The following is a 22,567-nucleotide window of genomic DNA, read 5'->3' as shown; positions in this document are numbered from 1 at the left end:
CGAAACGATTTTAAAGTGTGAAAAAACTTATGTCTAGATATTTATCTGAAACAAGTAGAAGAAAAAATTTATAAACATGCTCATGTCATGAGTCTCAAAAATAAGCAGCACAGGATGGGCACAGTGGCTCACGCCTGTAATCCCCACACTCTAGAAGGCCAAGGAGAGCAGATCACTTGAGATCAGGAGTTCAAGACCAGCCTGGCCAACATGGCAAAACCCCGTCTCTACTAAAAATACAAAAATTAGCCAAGCTTACTGGTGCATGCCTGTAATCCCAGCTACATAGGAGGCCGAGGCAGGAGAATCATTTAAACCTAGGAGGCGGAGGCTGCAGTGAGCCAAGAGTGAGCCACTGCACTCCAGTCTGGGCAACAGAGTGAGAATGTCTCAAAATATATAAATACATACATAAATAGCACAAATGTTTAATTATAAGCTATAACATATTACTGATTTCATTACAAATAAATTTGAATTATCAAATGTGTATGAATAGATTCCATTAGAAAACTATAAAGATCCCAGCACTTTGGGAGGCCGAGGCGGGCGGATCACGAGGTCAGGAGATCGAGACCATCCTGGCTAACACGGTGAAACCCTGTCTCTACTAAAAATAACAAAAAATTAGCTGGGCGTGGTGGCGGGCGCCTGTAGTCCCAGCTACTCAGGAAGCTGAGGCAGGAGGATGGTGTGAACTCGGGAGGCAGAGCGTGCAGTGAACCGAGATCACACCACTGGACTCCAGCCTGGGCGACAGAGGGAGACTCCGTCTCAAAAAAAAAAAAAAAAAAAGAAAACTATAAAGATCTGTGGCTATTTACTAATGATGACAAGTATGGTCATGGAATATGGTAATGTACAGTTACATGACCTTGAGCTAACAACTTAGGATTGCAGCCTCAGGTTTCACATTTGTAAAGCGAAGAGCCTATAAATGGAGGTCCTGACCTTTCTTCTTTCTCACAGATTACGCAAACAATACGAGAGGAACCACTTACACACGTACCTTGGGATGCCGGCATGCATGGATCTGAGTGTTGCGGTCCGTTGTGAGGTGATGAAGGATGTCAGGCATGTTCCTAAACATGTCTAGCTTATTCACATGAACCTAAGGCAAACAATATGTACATGCAAATTATTTGAAATGTATTTCCTATAAATTGTTCAAGGTTAATCATTCAGGGCAAAACACCCAGTTAGTGAATTAACCCTCTCTTCTTTCTTGAAAAGCCGTTTTTGGCTATTTCAGTACGCTCTGGTATTCTGCCAGGATGTCAACAGGCACAAGGCCAACTGGCCAGGATCACTGCCATCACTGATGGCAATGAAAAATTATGGAGACTCTGCTCAGGGATGTCATTTAATGATGTTAATACTGTCCTTCGGTCCGTCAAAAGAAATTCAATTAATATTCCTTGTACACCTACTGTGTGTCAAGCTTTATTCTAAATACTGGGAATAAAGCAGTAATCCACACAGACAAAAACAATCAAGAATCATCTACCCTTGGCCAGGCGCCAGGGCTCATGCCTGTATTCCCAGCACTTTGGGAGGCGGAGGTCGGTGGATCACTTGAGGTCAGTTGTTCAAGACCAGCCTGGCCAACATGGTGAAGCCCCATCTCTATTAAAAATACAAAAATTAGCCAGGTGTGGTGGCACAGGCCTGTAATCCAAGCTACTCGGGAGGCTGAGGCAAGAGAATCACTTGAAGGAGGTAGAGGTAGCAGTGAACTGAGACCATGCCACTGCACTCCAGCCTGGGCAACAGAGCAAGACAGTCCAAAAAAAAAAAAAAAAAAAAAAAAAAAATGAAGGATCATCTATCCTTAAAGGCATATACATGACATGCAAGAGATGAGCATGTACTGCAAACAATCCACTCCCGTATCTCCTCGTTCAAATTTATTTCTTTTTTTTGAGACGGAGTCTTGCTCTGTCGCCCAGGCTGGAGTGCAGTGGCGTGATCTCGGCTTCCATCTGTCACTGTTTGCAGTTATTTGGGGGCAAGGAGGAGGAGGAAAGGTGAGCTGGGAGGATGGAAGGGAGCAACAGAAAAGAATGAACAGGCTGGGAGCAGTGGCTCATGCCTATAATCCCAGCACTTGGGGAGGCCGAAGCAGGTGGATCACTTGAGGTCAGGAGTTCAAGACCAGCCTGGCCAACATGGCAAAACCCCATCTCTATTAAAAATACAAAAATTAGCCAGGCTTGGTGGCTCATGCCTATAATCCCAGCTACTCAGGAGGCTGAGCCAGTAGAATCGCTTGAACCCAGGAGGTGCAGGTTGCAGTGAGCTGAGATCACGTCACTGCACTCTAGCCTGGGTGACATAGCAAGATTCCCTCTCAAAAAAAAAAAAAAGAATGAACAGTCACCGTACCTGGACTCCTAATTCTTCACTAAGGTTGGTGAACAAATATTCATAGCCATAAGCCGCTTTGCAGTTCAGCCACACAACATGGTACGGGCTCCGAGTGATCCAGCTTCGAACCAGCTCTAAGATTCCACTTAAACACTCCTCCTAGACAGGATTTTAAAGAGACATTTAACAGGGGGAGAGCCTCACAGAGCCTTTTCCTTCCCGACATTCCCAGGTACTCACGCCTACGGGGACAGTTAGGATCTGACCTGTCACCCTACAAACTGCCTACTAAAAACACTAGTACACCCAGATGAGAACCCTGTTCCTCCAGGCAGACTTACCCGACTGGGAATTTGGTAAAATCTCGGATCGCAGAAAGTAGTATCTAAATATACACTTTGGATGTCCTTGACTCTGCAAAGAAGAAAAAATATTGATGTGAGCCATCCAATGTGATATAAATTATGTGTAACTTTTTTTGTGTTTTGAGACGGAGTCTCGCTCTGTTGCCCAGGCTGAAGTGCAGTGGCACCAGGTCTGCTCACTGCCACCTCCTCCACCTGCTGGGTTCAAGCAATTCTCCCACCTCAGCCTCCCAAGTATCTGGGATCACGGGTGTGCGCCACCACACCTGGCTAATATTTATATTTTTTAGTAGAGATGGGGTTTCACCATGTTGACCAGACTGGTCTTGAACTTCTGGTCTCAAGTGATCCACCCACCTCAGCCTCCCAAAGTGCTGGGATTACAGGTGTGAGCCACTACACCCGGCCAGAACAAAACTTTATTCAGTCACACACACAAGAACTGTACAAGGGGCCAGGCACAGTGGCTCATGCCTGTAATCCCAGCACTTTGGGAGGCCAAGGTGGGCAGATCACCTGAGGTCAGGAGTTCAAGACCAGCCTGGCCAACATGGCAAAACTCCATCTCTATTAAAAATACAAAATTAGCTGGGCATGGTGGCGCACACCTGTTATCTCAGCTACTTGGGAGGCTGAGACAGGAGAATCACTTGAACTCTGGAGGCAGAGGCTGCAGTGAGCCAGGATTGCACTACTACCCTCCAGCCTGGGTGACAGAGCAAGACTCTGTCTCACCAAAAAAAAAAAAAAAAAAAAATGCCTATACAAGGCCCAGTACCTGCCCCCCGAGTGCAGAAGCTCCATTCTAGCAACTTCTCCTTGTGCCAATCTGAAGTCTCCCGTGTACAAGACAGTTCCATTATTGCCCTGAAATAAAAACCTGAAAAAGAAATATATCCCAGTGACTTCTGAGTCTCATGTAAAATCCCAATAAAGCAAATACATGTGAGATGCATAGTAAATGCTTCCTGCAAACATATGCATTATAATACAATGGTAATGGAATCTCATGGTAATTAGAATCACACCAGGCACTTAGCTGTTACCTCTTCCCTCGGGTAGAAAATAACAGAGTGGAGATGCTACCCAGTTTGTAATAGATGTTCCCTGTGATATGTTAGCACTTTCAATTATAAGTTGAGATCATTCTTGCTCATGGAGAAATACATGTGATGATAAAATACAAGGTCACTGGGGAAACAGCTGCTGAAGACTTCCATTTATTTATTTTTATTTTTATATTTATTTTGAGACAAGAGTCTTGCTCTGACCCCAGGCTGGAATGCAGTGGCGCAATCTTGGCTCACTGCAACTTCCGCCTCCTGGGCTCAAGCAATTCTCTGCCTCAGCCTCCCCAGTAGCTGGGACTACAGGGGTGTGCCACCACACCCAGCTAATGTTTATAGTTTTTGTAGAGACAGGGTTTCACCTGCCACAGCCTCCCAAAGTGCTGGGATTACAGGTGTGAGCCACCACACCTGGCCATGAAGACTTCCATTTTATAAGAAATGTTTCAAATCTGATCTCCCCTCTGTCCCCCTAGTTCAATCTGGGAACAAATGTGTTTTAAATGGCTAGAAAAATAATCAAATCTCCCTATATGTGTTATTTCTTTCTTTCTTTTTTGTTTCTTTGTTTTAAAAAAAAAAAAAAAAAAGACGGGCTCTCACTCTGCCACGCTGGCTGCAGTACACTGAAGCGATCATGGCTCACTGCAGCCTCCAATCCCAAACTCAAGCAATCCTCCCGCCTCAGCCTCCCAAAGCACTGGGATTACAGACATGTGCCAATGCGCCCAGCCCCCTATTAATTTTAGACCCTAAAAATGTATTTCTACAAATACAATATGTATCTACATATAATAAAATGACAAAATAAATGAGTCCCCTTACATAACTGATCCCGGGCAGTGACCAGCTGGTAAGAGAGTCACAACAATCTCTTCCTTCTAAAAAGAAAATAAAGGAAAAAAAGTAATGGAAAGCAGTTATCATTAGGACCTAGCTCAACAAAGCCCTCCTTCGTAGAACACATTTATGTACCTTTTAACAATGTGTCTTTTCTCCCAATTTCCTCACTCTCCAAATCCTAGAAACAAGTGGAATCCTTGTCCACTCCACAGAGTTGCCATGGGACTGAGCAATTTCACCACTAGTTATAGAAGCAACATAAGTGAAAACCGATGGCCACACAAAAATGTGTGTCTGGCTGTTCAGAGCAGCATTCTTCATACTAGTCAAAAGGTGGAACCAGTTCAAATGTCTATCAGCTGATGAATGAATCAGGAAAATGTGGTCTAGTCATACAATGAAATATTATTTGGCCATAAGAAGAACTGACACATGCTACAACATGGATGACCCTTGAAAACATCGTTGGTGAAAGAAGTCAGATATGAAATGAACACATGTTGTATGATTCCACTCATATGAAATATTCAGATTAGGTGAACCCATGGAGACAGAGAGTTGAATACAGTAGTGGTTGCCAGGGGCTTGGGGAAGAATAGGGAGGGATTGCAATCGGTACAGGCTTTCTCCCTTGGGGTGCTGAAAATATTCTGAAATTGACTATGGTGATGGATACACAATTCTGTGACTTTGACTTCTATCTGAATAAAGCTATTTAATTTTTTTTTTTTTTTTTTTGAGATGGAGTCTCACTCTGTCGCCCAGGCTGGAGTCCAATAGCGTGATCCTGGCTCACTGCAACCTCCGCCTCCTGGGTTCAAGCAATTCTTCTGCCTCAGCCTCCCCAGTGGCTGGGATTATAGGCGCCTGCCATCACGCTTGGCTAATTTTTTGTATTTTTAGTAGAGATGGGGTTTCACCATATTCGTCAGGCTAGTCTTGAACTCTTGACCTCAAGTGATATGTCCGCCTTGGCCTCCCAAAGTGCTGGGATTACAGGTGAGAGCCACCACACCCGGCCACTTTTGAACGATTTTTAAAGCCTGAGCCAGGTGCGGTGGCTCACGCCTGTAATTCCAATACTTTGGGAGGCCGAGGTGAGCAAATCCCTTGAGGTCAGGAGTTCAAGACCAGTCTGGCCAACACGGTGAAACCCTGTGTCTACTAAAAATACAAAAATTAGCTGGGCGTGGTGGTGGGCACCTGTAATCCCAGCTACTCAGGAGGCTGAGGCAAGAGAAATCGCTTGAACCCAGGAGGTGGAGGTTACAGTGAGCCAAGATGGCCCTACTGCACTCCAGCCTGGGCGACAGAGTGAGGCTCAGTCTCAAAAAAAAAAAAACCTTTAAAAGCTTGGACGAGGCCTGGTCCTGATTCACACTGCATGTCATACTGTTTGGCAAGGGCAAGACCTATGGGCACTACTGCCTCTCCAGCCATCAGTAAGTGGGGAGAGCTCTGCACACACCAGGTCACTGCGCGGTGACAGTGACTCCTCACGGAAGTCTCCATTCATTCTCGAGGACCCTTTCAAATGGGTCTCCCCCTGGTTGGAGCTGGATAAACAATGCACAAAAGTCATGGCACACACAAAGAAACATAAAAAATCAAAGTGGGGGCAAGACTGCTCAAAAGTCTGCCTGCTGTCGGCCCCCAGCTTTAGGGAATGCCTTTCACCAATATCCCTGATTGTGACAAGGCCACAAACCAATCACAGTATTCCTCGGAAAAGCAGTTTGCAGAGTCCAGGATGGCATTTACAAAGGTTCACCTATCCTTTATTTCTTGTTTTTTCCTTTTTAATCCTCCCTAAAGTGGCTCTGTGGTCCTCCCTCAGGATAATTTGATGGGAGGAATACCTCAACTTCAACTGTCTGATCTTCTCCAAAGAAGAAAATACCTGAAAAAGTCAGTTTCTGTTCAGATCATACTCAAACAACACAAGACACCCTCTAAGTTAAACATGGCAAAGCAGTGTGCTATAATCAAGCTACAAAACCAGTATTAACCAAAATAGGAAAATACCTACCAGCTGTAAGGTTTTAAAAAAAAAGGGGTGGGGGGGTATGTCTATAGTCCTACTTATTCAAACCATACATTCACAAAAGTACTACTTCAAAATTTAATGATGAAAAATAAATTTTTCCCACTTGGCAGTGCCCCGTTTCTGAATAAGGAATCAGAAAAAAAGTACAATATACATGAATTTGCTGCAAAAATATTAATCACCATTTTAAATTCTGAACATTATAAAACACAGTAAATGTGACAATAACATCATGTAGTAATATCAACACCAGGGTTCCCATCATTAGCATGTAATAAGGAATAAATGTGACAAAAAATAAGCCATGCCCAATCCTTTACAACATGGGAAATAAATATATCACTGTTAAGGACTGAATGTTCATGTCCCTCCCCAAAAGTCCTATGTTGAAATCCTAACCCCCAAAGTGGTTTTATTAGCAGGCCTCTGGGAGGTGATTAGTTGTTGCGCATATAAGCCTTGTGAATGACATCAGTGCCCTTATAAAAGACGCCCAGGGAGCTCGTTTGCCCCTTTACCTTGGAAGGACACAGGGAAAAGACAGCATCTAAGAACCAGGAAGTGACCAGGCACAGTGACTCACGCCTGTCATCCCAGCACTTTGGGAGGCCAATGCAGGTGGATCACTTGAGGTCAGGAGTTCAAGACGAGTCTGGCCAACATGGTGAAACCCCCTCTCGACTAAAAATATAATAATTAGCTGGGCTCTGGTCGTGGTGGCAGGCGCCTGTAATCCCAGCTACTAGAGAGGCTGAGGCAGGAGAATCGCTTGAACTCAGGAGGTGGAGGTTGCAGTTAGCCAAGATCACGCCACTGCATTCCAGCCTGGGTGACAGTGAGACTCCGTCTCAAAAAAAAAAAAAAAGAACCAGGAAATGAGCCCTCACACCAGACATGAAATCTGCTGGAGACTGGATCTTGGATTTCCAGTCTCTAGAACCTTCAGTGACAAGTGTCTATTGTATAAGCCACTCAGTCTATGGTAGTTTTGTGAGTCCAGCCCAAATGGAGTGACACAATCTCAAATGGATTTTTTTGCCCCTAAAACCCCACTCAATTATTAGATTTTTATTTATGGTTACATAAGCTTTCAAAATCAAAGAGAAAGATTGAGGGCATAGCTGAGGGGGAGAGCATCTGACTACAAAATCAAAGAGAAAGATAAACAATCATTTTAGCACTATTTTTTAAATCAATATTTAATATTTAGTTACCTCTCCTGATGCTTCATCCACTAAAGATATCTGGGTAGGAGTCTCGATTTCAATAGATATCTATAAAAATAAAATAAGAGACCATGTATATACCAGTTTTTCATGGCTTTATATGCCCTTGCTATCTGAAACACAGAAACGGGGCAAAGAGAACTTTCAGACTCTCTATATAAACAATTCTGATTACACTGTAATAAACATTTTAACAGTTACAAAAAAATTGTAAAGCCAAAATAATACCTGTCTTGAGGCAGATTTGGCAATATGTAGTAAATGCCTTGTAAATGCATATAATTCTCTGACACAATTCTATTTCCATGAATTATTTTTTCCTCCATCTTCCCATCCCTACCACTCCCATTCCCCTCTCCCTCTGAATTTTGAGTCTTTGTAAAAACGTGGTCATGTGTGCTAAGTTTTGTGCCTCAGAACACAGTCTGCATGAGTCCATGACATGGACACTTCATACACTGTTTTTTGTTGTTGTTGTTTCTCAGACAGAGTCTCGTTTTGTCACCCAGGCTGGAGTGCAGTGGTGTGGTCTCAGCTCACTGCAACCACCGCCTCCCAGGTTCATGCGATTCTCCTGCCTCAGTCTCCCAGGTAGCTGGGATGACAGGCACCCGCTACTACGCAAGGCTGATTTTTTGTATTTTTAGTAGAGACAGGGTTTTGCCATGTTGGCCAGGCTGGTCTCGAACTCCTGACCTCAGGATCACCTGAGGATTGAGTTCCTGACCTCAGGATCACCCGCCTCAGCTTTGCATAGTACTGGGATTACAGGCGTGAGCCACTGCACCCAGCCTCATGCACTGGTTCTAAGTGCTACAGAATGCTCCCTGATACATTTCCCCTGTCATCAGAACAGAGACTACTAGCACATAAGAGGCATTCAGTAAGTATCTGATGAATAGATGAATGTGATTTTTCATCTTTTTAGTCCACTAATGTCCTAAAACTTACAGTGTCTAAGGTTTGGGTGTTAAAATATTTTTGCATTTCTGGAATAAAACATCTTATTAGATGTGCTATTTAATACTGCCAGATTCAGTTACCATCTTTATGAGGATTCCTACATTTTCATGTATGAAATGGCTTTTTCCCCATTTATTCCTTTTGAGATAGGGTCTCGCTCTGTCACCCAGGCTGGGGTGCAGTGGCATGACCTCAGCTCGCTGCAACCTCTGCCTCCCAGGTTCAAGCAATTCTCCAGCTTCACCCTCCTGAGCAGCTGGGACTACAGGCACCCACCACCATGCCTGGCTAATGTTTTGTAGTAGAGATGGGGTTTCATCATATTGGCCAGAGTGGTCTCAAACTCCTGACTTCAGGTGATCCCCCCGCCTTAACCTCCCAAAGCACTGGGATTACAGGTGTGAGCCACTGCGCCCAGCCTCTTTTCTAATATATCTATTTAATGCTATCAATTTCTCTTCAAGGACAAATTTAACTGTGTTCCACACATTCTGACATACGTTTCCATTGTCCATCAGCTCCTTTATTTATTTTTGAGACAGGCTCTCACTGTGTTAGCCAGTCTGGAGTGCAATGGCGCAATCACAGCTCACTATAGCCTCAAACTTCGGGGCTCAAGTGATTTTTCTGCCTCAGCCTTCTGAGTGGCTGGGACTGCAGGCACGCAGTACTAATACCAGGCTAATTTTTAAGGGTTTTTTTTTTTTTTTTTTGTAGACATGCGATTTTGTGGTATTGCCCAGGCTGGTTTCGAACTCCTGGACTCACACAATTGTCCCACCTTGGCCTCCTGAAGTGCTAGGACTACACACGTGAGCCCCCAAGCCTAGCTATATCAGTTCTACACGTTGTATAGTTTTTTTGTTTGTTTGTTTGTTTGTTTTGAGACAGTCTCTGTCGCCCAGGCTGGAGTGCAGTGGCGCGATCTTGGCTCACTGCAAGTTCCGCCTCCCAGGTTCACGCCATTCTCCTGCCTCAGCCTCCAGAGTAGCTGGGACTACAGGAGCCCGCCAACAGGCTAGGCTAATTTTTTGTATTTTTAGTGGAGAAGGGGTTTCACCGTGTTAGCCAGGATGGTCTCAATCTCCTGACCTCGTGATCTGCCCACCTCGGCCTCCCAAAGTGCTGGGATTACAGGCGTGAGCCACCGCGCCTGGCCAGTTCTACATATTGTATGTTTTCTTTATTGTACAATTTCCTTTTTAACCAAACGGTCAGTTATTGTATGCATTTAGTTTCCACGTGTATGGGAAGATTTTAGCTGTCCCTTTGTTTCTGATCTCCAACATCATTGTATTCTTTCGTGACACAGTACATGGTTAGTTTTTGTAAATGTCATGAGCACCCCCAAAAAATACGATTTTCTTCCTTGCCTTTAAAGTTCTGTTAGTCCACATTTACAAATTTTCTGCATCTTATTTCCTGTCTCCTCCTCCTTTCAGCATCTGGGAGGGACATGTTAAGCTCTCTAGTGACAACTGTTGATTTCCTATTTCTCGCCCTGATTCTGCAGTGGCCTTGTTTGTACTATGTCAACTCATCTAAGCTGGAACTATTTCCTAGAACCCCTATCCATGTTGTTGCCCACAGTAAACACTCGGAAGGCAGATGTGAACTAGCAGGCTTTTTTTAATGCTCTGAAGGGCACCAGAAATGGTAACAGCTCATGAACATTGTTGACCTTCTGACTTAACTCAGAGACTGGGGCAGCGCCGCAGCAACACCAGCTTCTGCTGGGTGCCTGTGTGCAGCGCCTCCGAGTCCTGGGGAAGGTGCATGTGCCTCAGAGCCAAAGCGGGAGACCAGCACTGTTGAGGCCGGAGGAAGTGAGAGGCAGAAGTGGGTTTTGGTCTGTCCTGCTGGGCTCTAGTGGGCCATTCTGCCTTCCAGTTTGTCTCTGCTCCCCTCCGCTTCGCTTCCAGCTTTCCTTCCTGACTGCTGGCCAGGCTGACCTGTAGCAACTTCAATCTGAATGCCAGAAACAACAGGAACAGCCTTGCTGCTGTGACTGCTCTGCAGAGGGAGGACAAATCCCCTTCCCAATCAAAGGTCAGACGTTGAGGTGGATGATACCATGCACACAAACACACGTGCACACACTGTGTGTGTGCATACTCACACACGCATGCACATACACACACGCGAGCACACACACGGCAGAGAATAAGAAGAAAACTTCAGTCACATCGCAGGACTTTCGGGGAGGGCAGCGCAGTCCCTGAGCTGGGGACAGAAATGTTTCCTGTGGCTTGAGAGAAAGTAGGAGCAATGAGCCCTGGTTTCCACTGTGGCGTGGGGTGGGCCTGGACTTGCCTGGTTTGAACTTCACCTCGGTGCCGAGGCAGGCGTGGCCTTTTTGTCAGCTTGCCCAAATGTGGGCAGGAGGGAGGCACTGGCTGTAAGCAGTTTAAGAGCAAACAGAGGCCTGGCACAGTGGCTCACACCTGTAATCCCAGAACTTTGGGAGGCCGAGGTGGGAGAATTACCTGAGGTCAGGAGTTCAAGACCAGTCTCGACAACATGGCGAAACCCCATCTCTTCTAAAAAATACAAAAATTAGCCAGGCATGGTGGTTCAGGCCTGGAATCCCAGCTACTAGGGAGGCCGAGGCAGCGAGAATTGCTTGAACTCATTAGGCGGAGTTTGCAGTGAGCTGAGATCACACCACTGCACTCCAGCCTGGGGAACAGGGTGCAACTATCTCAAAAAAAAAAAAAAAATAGTAAACAGACTCTTCGTGACACTGGGACAAACTGCTCTGCCAACTCCCACAACGATTTAAGACCTAATCCACATAACGAACCCACATTCTGTTAACTCATTGTGGTTCTCCTCAGATCAAGCACTGGGTGACAGATTCTCTCACTTTCTACTTCAGTTGGAGGTTATTTTGTCAACTGCACATACGTCCGTATGACCCACGGTTCCTTTTAACAGTAACACCCTCTTCAAACCTTATCTTTCTTTGCCTTCCAGTCTACTTTCTGGTATTAAAAACTGCCACTCTGACATTTTTGTCTTCTAATTGGTTAGTAATTTTTTCCCTTTTTCTTCCCCCCAAATTTCAAATTTCAACCCGTATTTATCCTTCTGTTTTATCTATGTCTCTTGTAGACTAATACTGACGAATCTGTCTAATTTTTTTGTTTGTTTTTGAAGATGGAGTCTCGCTCTGCCACCCAGGCTGGAGTGCAGGGGCATAATCTCGGCTCACTGCAACTTCCACCTCCCGGGTTCAAGCGATTCTCCTGCTTCAGCATCCCAAGGAGCTGGGATTACAGGCACAGTCCCCACCACGCCCAATTTTTTGTATTTTTAGTAGACATGGGGTTTTGCCCTGTTGGCCAGGCTGGTCTCCAACTGACCTCAGGTGATCCGCCTACTACGGCCTCCCAAAGTGCTGGGATTACAAGCATGAGCCACTGGGTTCAGCCGGATTTGTCTAATTTTTTTAACTTAAACTGAGAATTTGTCTTTTGATCAAAGATAGAATTAAATTCTCTCCTATATATAGTAATCACTGTTACAATCACACTTTTTCTGCCTTCTTTGCATTTTCTGTGCACTAGACTTTTTTCTCCCCTTGATTCCCCTTGACTACTTGGACAGATGCGTTCTATTCTGCCAGGCCGAAAGTTACCCATTCTATCTGTATTCTTCTAGCTGTCATCCCTTCCTTATTATAGCCTGTAATTTATGTTTATTTTTCTTGTTCTATCCCACAATTTAAATAAAAGGATTTAGCAACTATGTTAATGAACACTTTACACTCTAAAATATTAAAATGTGGCCAGGTGTGGTGGCTCACACCTGTAATTCCAAAACTTTGGGAGGCTAAGGTGGGTGGATCACCTGAAGTCAGGAGTTTGAGAGCAGCCTGACCAACATGGTGAAACCCCGTCCCTACTAAAAACACAAATATTAGCTGGGCATAGTGGCGGAATTCTGCAATCCCAGCTACTCGGGAGGCTGAGGCAGGAGAATTGCCTGAACCCAGGAGGCGGAGGTTGCAGTGAGCCGAGTCTGAGCCACTGCACTCCAGCCTGGGCAATAGAGTGAGACTCCATCTCAAAAAAAAAGAAAAGAAAATATTAAAATGCATCTTAGCAAGAGGGTCAATGAGATTAAAGAAACAAAACTAAAGACCTAGATCTCACTCTTGAGGAACAAAGAAAACATATTAACAACCACCAAATGTTGACTTCTACCATACTGCTCAATGCCAACAGACTTAATTTTTTTTTTTTTTTTTTTTTTGAGACGGAGTCTCGCTTTGTCGCCCAGGCTGGAGTGCAGTGGTGTGATCTCGGCTCAACGCAACCATTGCTTCCTGGGTTCAAGCAATTACCCTGCCTCGGCCTCCTGAGTAGCTGGGACTACAGGTGTGTGCTACCACACCTGGCCAAATTTTTTATTTTTAGTAGAGACAGGGTTTCACCATGTTGGCCAGGCTGATCATGAACTCCTGACCTCACATGATCCGCCCGCCAAGGCCTCCCAAAGTGCTGGGATTACAGGTGTAAGCCACCCTTCCGGCCAGAGACTCAATATTCTAATTGATGTGGGTAACTGCACTATATGACAAACTGAGGCAATGTTTTTGTCAATCTACCTCTAAAAATACTTCCCACTTAAAAAAAATTAAGTTATTCAAAAAATAAAACTTACAATTCGTTTCTCCCAAAATCTGTATTTCGGGCTAGTTAACAACAACTCCTTAGTCACAGGTGAACAGTATAGATAAACCTTCAAGCTGAAAGGAAAAAAGAAAAAACTTTCAGTACAATCCAATATGAGCCATCTTGGTGACTAATCTATTTCATCATACATCTAATAATTTCATTTGAGACCAGCCTGACCAACATGGTGAAACCCCATTCCTACTAAAAACACAAATATTAGCCAGGCATGGTGATGAAATCTATTTCATCATACATCTAATAGTTCAGAAATTACGCTGGCACAGAATCTGTTAGAGTCACTCCAACATACCTATGCCCACCATTTCAGTGCCATCGAGAGCACAAGGTGGGGGTGGAAATACGGTGTCTCTGGACTACCTCCAAGAGCGGTCCCTCAGCACTGTTACTTGGAAATACACACTTGTATATGATCAGGTGTGTCTGGAAAGATACTGCCACACGTTACACTACCTCTGGAAAAGGTGTGTTGGGAACAGAAACTTCTGCTTTTTACTGTATAAGTTTATTTATTTATTTATTTTTTGAGACGGAGTCTCGCTCTGTCACCCAGGCCGGAGTGCAACTGCAATGGCGTGATCTCGGCTCACTGCAACCTCCACCTCCCAGGTTCAAGCGATTCTCCTGCCTCAGCCTCCACAATAGATGGGATTACAGGCGCGCGCCATGATGCCCGACTAATTTTTTTTGTAGAGATGGGGTTTCACCATATTGGCCAGGCTGGTCTCGAACTCCTCACCTCGGGTGATCCGCCCACCTCGGTCTCCCAACATGATGGGATTACAGGGAGAGCCACTGCACCCAGCCTATTCTTTTTTTTTGTAATAAACAGAAATTAATTTCATAATAAACTTTTTTTTTTTTTTTTTTTTTTGAGACGGAGTCTTGATCCATCACCCAGGCTAGAGTGCAGTGGCGCGATTTCGGCTCACTGCAACCTTCTGCCTCCTGGGTTCAAGCGATTCTCCTGCCTTAGCCTCCCGAGTAGCTAGGACGACATGCACGCCACTACGCCCAGCTAACTTTTTGTATTTTTAATAGAAACGGGGTTTCACCGCGTTGGCCAGGCTGGTCTTGATACCCTGACCTCTACTGATCCACCCACCTCAGCCTCCCAAAGTGATGGGATTACAGGCATGAACCACCACGCCCAGCCCATAATAAACTTTTAAAACTTAACGCTATCATTTAGAGGTTAGGAATATAGTCGAAGGTAGATTGTATTTTCCAAAGATGGCCACACAACGATATACCCCATCCGTACATGCTCTCCTTACAAAATAGATACTAAAATTCCTCCACTGACCAGAGAGGTCTATGTTCCCTCCCCTCGAACCTGGGCAATTTTCTGTAATTACCTTCACCACAGAATGTGGTGGAAGTAATCTCATGGGTTTTGAGGTTAGATCGCCAAGCAATATGACTTCCTCCAGGCTCTCTCATAGGACATACACTTTTAAACCCTGAGTCTCCATTTAACACGTCTGGCTATCCTGATGGACTCACACTAAAGAGATTTTTTTAGGGGGAGGGGAGCTTACTGTCACCCAGGCTGCAATGCAAGCAATCCGCCCACCTCAGCAGCCTGAGCACCTGGGACTACAGCACACGCCACCACACCTGGCTAATTTTTCATATTTTCTGTAGAGAAAAGATCTCCCTATGTTGCCCAGGATGGTTTCAAACTCCTAGGCTCAGGTCATCCTCCCACCTCGGCTTCCCAAAGTGCTGGGATTATAAGCCTAAACCACCATGCCTGGCCTAAAGAGACTTTTAGAGATAGAGATGCCTCACACCTGTAATCCCAGCACTTTGGGAGGCCAAGGCGGACAGATCACTTCAAGTCAGGAGTTCGAGACCAGCCTGACCAACATGGTGAAACCTCATCTCTACTAAAAATACAAAAATTATTTGGGCTTGACGGCACGTGTCTGTACTTCTAGCTGCTTGGGAGGCCGAGGCAGGAGAACTGCTTGAACCTGGGAGGCAGAGATTGCAGTGAGCCAACATCATGCCACTGTACTCCAACCTGGGCAACAAAGTGAGGCTCTGTTTCAAAAAACAAAAAAGACACGCCAAACAGTTCTAGTCCCTAGCTATGTGAGTCTTCCCAGCCCAGGTATCAAAAGACATGGATAAGGGAATCTTCAGATCTTACGGGGCTGACATTATCTGAAGACTCTGCTCACTGATGTTTGATACCTGGGCTGGGAAACCATCCCTGCTCTACCCTGTCAATCCCTGACCCACAGAAACTGAGCAGTAAGACATGATCAGTGCTAAGTCACTCCATCTTGAAGTAATTTGTTACACAGCAGCGGATGACTGATACATAGGCTCTACAATCAGACAGACCTGGCTGGAATCCTGGTCCTGCCACTTACTGGCTGTGTGACATTGGGCAACTAATTTAACCTCTCTGGTTCCTCAGTATCCTGTAAAATAGAAATAATAGTAGTATCTATTCAAAAGGTTATCAAGAAGCTCTAATGAAAATGTCAAGTGCAAGAGGGCAGAGCCTTGCATCTGTGTGGCTCGCTAATGCATTCTCCACCTCCAGTACAATGCCCGACACGTCACAGGCAACCAGAAAAAATTATTGAGGCCAGGAGTGGTGGCTCATGCCTGTAATCCCAACACTTTGGGAGGCTAAGGCAGGCAGATCACTTGAGATCAGGAGTTCAAGACCAGCCTGGCCAACACGGTAAAACCCCTCTCTACCAAAAATACAGAAAGTAGCCGGGTGTGGTGGCGGGTGCCTTTAATCCCAGCTACTCGGGTAGCTGAGGCAAAAGAATCACTTGAATCCAGGAGGCAGAAGTTGCAGTGAGCTAAGATCGTGCCACTGCACTCCAGCCTGGGCGACAAGAGTGAGACCCTGTCGCAAAAGTCAATAAATAAATAGAAATAAAATAATAAAAAATTATTGGCCAGGCGCAAAGGCTCATGCCTATAATCCCAGTGCTTTGGGACGCCAAGATGAGAGGATCACTTGAAGCCAGGAGTTAACGACCAGCCTGGGCAACATGGTAAAACTCTGTCTCTACAAAAAAAAAAAAAAATTGTTGAACTGAGAAATACACAGTCCCCAGATACAGTAAGTATTCAGTAAATATTGGCTATCATTATCAAGAAGACAGACTATTGCTATCAATGAGCAGAAAAGTCTGACATCCACTGGCCCTTTTCAAATATGTATCTTGAGAATTGGGAATTTAGATATAGCCAATGGCTGCAAGAAAAACATCTAATAGTTCAGCTTTAAGAAAAAAATCCAGTATTATATGATCCTTTACAATGGAACAGCCATTCTCTCTCATATACTCTTACAGAAATAATACGGAATGAGTTATTGCTGTACCCAGCGGCATAGATAAATCACACAAATACAATGTTAAGTAAAGTAAAACAATTATAAAAGGGTCTATTTGGGACCAAGTGCCAGTGGCTCACATCTATAATGCCAGCCCTTTGGGAGACTGGGGCAGGAGGATCACTTGAGGCCAGGAGTTCAAGACCAGCCTGGGCGACATAGCAAAACTCCCTCTCTGGTTTTTTTTTAAGCAGTGTATTTGGTAGGAATATACATATATATATATATATATATATCTCAAGTTCACAAACAGCCAAAGCTAACCCATGATGACAAAAGTCAGAATAGAGGTTACCTTTGGGAGGAGGTAGGAGGGGTCTGGGATATTGGTACTGTCCTGTTTCTTAATCTGAGTGAAGCTACACAGATGCGTTCACTTTGTAAATGACTATATGCTTGGATGTATGTACTTTTCTGTACAGTTGTTATCTCAATTAAAATGTTTGCTTAAAAACATACACACACACAAATAAGTAGCAAAATAAATTACCTGCACTCCAACCTTCTTTTCAAGGTAGGGGCTCTTAATCCTTTCATGTGATCTAAAAACAAAAGAACCAACACTCATCAATATGTTCTTTTTCCAGAGGATTCCTTAGCCCAAGGGAAACAGTTGTCTTCTATTTCAGCTTCAAGAGAAAACCCACGAGGTTTGCTTTTATAAGAATTGAATCACATGGGCTATGGACTCTTTCTTCTGCAAGTGAAGAATCCTTTTCAGAACAGGACGGGCTGCCCATTTCTGAGCCATCCAAATCTATTTAAAAGGAGAGTGATTCCCTGCATCATAGGCCAGACTTTAAATCACTCTGGGAAGCCACAGAAGAATGAGAACTGCTTCTAGCCCTCCACTTCGAGCCACGCTCTATGTAACCCATTCACTTCCTGCCACTTAAATCAGTCTATCTAGAAATTCAAGCTCGTGTCCATGGAATCTGCTAGGAAATCACTCAGGCTCAGAATAAGTGTATTGTCATCTTCTCATCCTACTGTGATGGATTCAAAGGAGAGTATTACTATCCATGAAGACTTGCTCCACAGCCCTCCACATTAACAGACACAGACAACAGAAAGGTAGCAATTAGACCATTACATTCAGCATATCATGCATTCCAGTATATTCTGAATCTTTAGCAAGTAAAGGCCTAGACAACAATGATCAAACAGCTCTAAATTGTTTAGCTAAACCAGCTGGACACGGTAGCTCACACCTGTAATCCCAGCACTTTGGGAGGCCAAGACAGGTGGATCACCTGAGGTCAGAAGTTCGAGACCAACCTGGCCAACATGGTGAAACCCCATCTCTACTAAAAATACAAAAACTAGCCATGCATAGTAGCACACACCTATAATCCCAGCTACTTGGGAGGCTGAGGCAGGAGAATCACTTGAATATGGGAGGTGGAGGTTGCAGTGAGCCAAGATCATACCACTGCACTTCAGCCTGGGCAACAGAGTGAGACTTCATCTCAAAAACAAACAGACAGGTGCGGTGGCTCACGCCTGTAACCCCAGCACTTTGGGAGGCCGAGGCAGGCGGATCACCTGAGGTCATGAGTTCGAGACCAGCATGACCAATATGGAGATACCCTGTCTCTACTAAAAATACAAAATTAGCCGGGCATGCTGGTGCATGACTGTAATCCCAGCTACTTGGGAGGCTGAGATAGGAGAATTGCTTGAACCCGGAAGGCAGAGGTTGCGGTGGGCCGAGATTGCACCATTGCACTCCAGCCTGGGCAACAAGAGTGAAACTCCATCTCAAAAATAAATAAATAAATAAATAACAAAAACCAACAACAAAAAAAAACAATAAATTGTTTAGCTAAACCAAACCACTTCTAATTACCACGAGCACCACCACACACACACACAAGCACGCCCTCAACGTATATGTGGCCATCATTAGACCCAATGAAAGCAGAGCAGTCACCGCACCTCACTTGGCAGCCCTAGATTGTACACCTGCCTCCGGGAGAGTCCACCTGTCTCCCAGTGGGTAAATTCCCTCAAGGGATACCTGGTCCAGTCTTCAAGGGCCTTATGGGTATATCTCTGGGCAGGACTCTCCGTAATTGGAGTTTCCAAAGAGTTTGTGCCATGGCAAAGAGGAGGCTCAATCCAGACTCTGCTTCCTGCTCCCACACTGACTAAGCAGGCAGCACCCTGCATGGGGCATCATAGTCCCCCATCCTCACCACCCTGAGGCCCCTTCCAACTGGTGGTCAGAAGAACTGGTTGGGTTTGCTTTGTGCTGCTGCAGCTGCACCCAGGTCTGCTTCTCCAGCGAGGTTTTCCTTTTCCTTGGCCACAATAAATTATCTTAAGCTGCCACCTCATGGGGATTTCCCCAACCCTGGGCCATTATCTCAGGTCTCAGGTCTTAGGTGTCCTCTCATCTTCCAGAACTTACTGATGCTTAGTAAAGCCCACCCTGCACACAGCATTGGCTTCCAGATGGCGCACAAATAAGCATCAGGTGGGTCCATAGCCTACTCCGAATGATATCAAAGTTTGATATGGGGCTGGGTGTGGTAGCTCACACCTGTCATCCCAGCACTTTGGGAGGCTGAGGCGGGTGGTTCACCTCCGCCCAGGAGTTTGATACCAGCCTGGGCAACATGGGGAAACCCCGTCTCTATAAAAAACACAAAAATTAGTCAAGCATGATGGTGCATGCCTGTAATCCCAGCTACTCAGGTGAGAGTACTTGCTGAGGTGAGGGGATTGCTTGAGTCCAGGAGGTGAAGGCTGCTGTGAGCCAAGATCGCACCACTGTACTCCAGCCTGGGTGACAGAGTGAAACCCTGTCTCAAAAAAAAAAAAAAAAAAAAAAAAGATGTGGATGGGTTTCCATGCTTTTTTTCTAGCAAAAGAGTCCATACAGTTTCTCATGCTTGAGCTGCTATCACAAGATACCATAGATACCATAGTTGGCCTTCACACCAACCCTGTGAGGAAAGGCAGTGTTTTGGTTGCCTTAAACACCAGAAAGGTATTTCTCACAGTTCAGGAAGCTGGGAAGTCCAAGATCAAGGTGCGGGGCAATTTGGTTTCTGGGGAGGGCACTTTTCCAAACTTACAGACAGCTGCCTTCTCACTGTGCACTCACATGGCCTTCCTTGGCATGGATGTATGAGGACAGAGCGCCCTCTCTCTTCCTCCTCTTGTAAGGGCACTAATCCTATCAGAGTAGGACACCACGGTATGACCTCACTTAAATTTATTTTCCTCCTAAAAGCCAGCCCCAAATACAGTCACTTTGGGGGTTAGGGCTTCAACACAGGAATTTTGTGGAGATAGTCCATATCAGTCAAAGAAGCCTGTGTCTCAAAAAGGTTAAAAGCCAACAGAAGGCAACGTGAGAAACCTCCAAAAGCAGAAGTTGAGTTTTTGCCCTTGATGAGTTTATGTCCTGGTTGAGTAAGCAGATCCACATGTGGTTACAGAACAGAAAAAGTTGTTATAGACTGTTCAACTGTAGGGAAGAGTCCATTTCTTCCTTAATGCACAAACTTATAGTGATGATTTCACAAATTCCTTTAGATGCATTATTTCTCCAAACTCAGTAGTCCTAAACACAAAGTGCAAGTTTCTGAAGTATACTTTAATCCTGGCTGGCCCATTTTGAGTTCAGAGACTCCAGTGCGACTCTACACAAAAAGCAGAAATAGGTACATCCTCGTCCAGCAGTAGATTCTCAATGAAAAACAAAACCAGAAATGTGTCAGGCACAGTGGCTCACACCTGTAATCATAACACTTTGGGAGGCTGAGGTGGGTGGATCTACCTGAGGCCAGAAGTTCGAGACCAGCCAGGCCAACATGGTGAAACGCCATCTCTACTAAAAATACAAAAATTAGCTGGGTGTGGTGGTGCGTGCCTGTAATTCCAGCTACATGGGAGGCTGAGGCACAAGAATCACTTGAACCCAGGAGGCAGAGGTTGCAGTGAACGGAGATGACGCCACTGCACTCCAGCCTGGTGACAGAGACTCCATCTCAAAGTAATAATAATAAAAATACAAAAATTAGCCGGGCATGGTGGCTCACTCCAGTAGTCCCAGCTACTTGAGCAGAGAGCATGTGCCACTGTCCTCCAGCCTGGGCGACAAAGGGAGACCCTGTCTCAAAAAAAAAAGAAGAAGAAGAAAGAGACGCTCGAAGAGGTGCATGATGCTAATATGGCAACGCATGAGAAAAGGTCCAGATTTTCCTCATTAAGCAGAAATCACTAGTGGCTTTGTGGGAAAAAAAGCAGACACATTTCCCAGAAGCAGTAACTTCAACAATTTATAGTCCAAGTGATTGATTCCACACCCAAGACAATATAGCTGGCCTTCCCACCAACCCTGTGAGGAAAGGCTGTACTTGGATACCTGTAATTTACTTTAAAACCCTTTCCCACTGCGCATGTGCAGATAGGTTTGTTACACTGATTGACTCCACAGGGTAGTTGGAGCTTCCTGCTCCAGCACTCTGCAAGGCCACACAGCAGAAGGCAGCAACTCCAGTGATTCCGTTTATCATTTTCTCCAATTAACACTAATGGCTGAGCTAATTAGCACAATGCACATTAAAACTGTTTTCACTGGTAAGTCACTTATTAGAGCAACAGAAGTGAAAATGAACAACGGTTGTGAAATTAGCGGTATTTAAACTCTGGAAATTAGCTCCAATCTCTGCCTGGCGTATCTAGCCTCGAGCTTATATCATTAACAGCGACACTCTAACCTTAATCCCTAAATCGGTCCAGCTGTGAAAGGATCCAGCTGTGAAATCATAGTAGCTTTTCTGGTTGCCTGATACCATTTAGAAGGGAAACATCCCCCCATCCTAACCCAGAACGAAGCATTCGTAGTGGATGCGGACAGAACATCCAAAGGCCAGGGAGCTTGCACTTCGTGGAGCTATCAGGCGGATTGTTTCACAGTTGTGTGTGTGTCTGAGTCAGCCTGCTTGCTGACCAATGTTTGAGGGTGTGCTCAAATGGATCTGAAACTTGTTTTCTTCATACACGGTAGCGAGGCTCTGGGGGAAGAACTAACCCTCGCCAATCTCTGACCATCGGCCACCAGCAGAGCTACCAAGTGAACCTACTAGCAGCGCTTGACCAAGCCGGCCCGGGGCGCAACTGGCAGGCGCCGTTACGCCGCGTTGACCAGATCCAAAAATAGATGAAGCCTTTGAGAGGCTGAAGAGCCCGACTGGGACAAGGTGTGTGCTGGCCGCCCCCTCGCTGGTCTCCCACAGGCTGCAGCTCCTTGCTCCAGGACCGGCCCCCTCCTGTCCTCTCTCCAGCCCCCAGCGCCCCAGGAACAGGCGACGCGCAGCGCTCACTCACCCTTGTGGCAGTGGGACAGGAAGTAGGCGCGGGCCCTAAGGTTCTCCCTGTCGAAACGGTCTATGGAGATAGTTGGATACTCGGCCATCTGCCCCTCGAAGGAACTCATATCGCCGTGGATCCCAAGGTCCCGGACCCCAAAACTGCAGCTGAAGCCCAGGCCAGCCCTGACCGCGCTGCCACTTCCGGGAAGCCGCGCGCCTCCTCGCCATTGGGCGGCCGAATGCAGCCACGTCCAATCAGAGGAGTCCGGAGACCCGGGGCGACGCCAAG

General features: G+C 45.5%; 1 protein-coding gene across 9 annotated transcripts in view; it reads right to left on the bottom strand.

The window, feature by feature from the left end:
* DCLRE1C (DNA cross-link repair 1C) overlaps positions 1-22,567 on the bottom strand; it is a 49,878-nt gene extending 27,311 nt beyond the window's left edge. The window contains exons 1-10 of one of the 9 annotated variants that reach the window (XM_009214013.4): positions 22,295-22,360; positions 17,442-17,493; positions 15,934-16,013; positions 13,547-13,631; positions 7,904-7,963; positions 4,625-4,680; positions 3,511-3,612; positions 2,709-2,781; positions 2,386-2,526; positions 1,010-1,111 (exon numbers count right to left, since the gene is read on the bottom strand). In XM_009214013.4, coding sequence (XP_009212277.1) covers positions 1,010-1,111; positions 2,386-2,526; positions 2,709-2,781; positions 3,511-3,612; positions 4,625-4,626 — 420 coding nt within the window. In that variant the 5' untranslated portion in view covers positions 4,627-4,680; positions 7,904-7,963; positions 13,547-13,631; ... (1 more) ...; positions 17,442-17,493; positions 22,295-22,360. Of the gene's footprint in view, positions 1-1,009; positions 1,112-2,385; positions 2,527-2,708; positions 2,782-3,510; positions 3,613-4,624; positions 4,681-7,903; positions 7,964-13,546; positions 13,632-15,933; positions 16,014-17,441; positions 17,494-22,294 lie in introns of those variants that run through there. The other 8 variants (XM_021942949.2, NM_001252422.1, XM_021942951.2 and 5 more) reach the window with 8 other exon arrangements.

Source organism: Papio anubis, chromosome 11 (genome assembly GCF_008728515.1).
Source record: "Papio anubis isolate 15944 chromosome 11, Panubis1.0, whole genome shotgun sequence".
In the NCBI taxonomy this organism is placed as follows: domain Eukaryota; kingdom Metazoa; phylum Chordata; class Mammalia; order Primates; family Cercopithecidae; genus Papio; species Papio anubis.
This window is presented reverse-complemented; position numbering and strand designations above follow the sequence as displayed.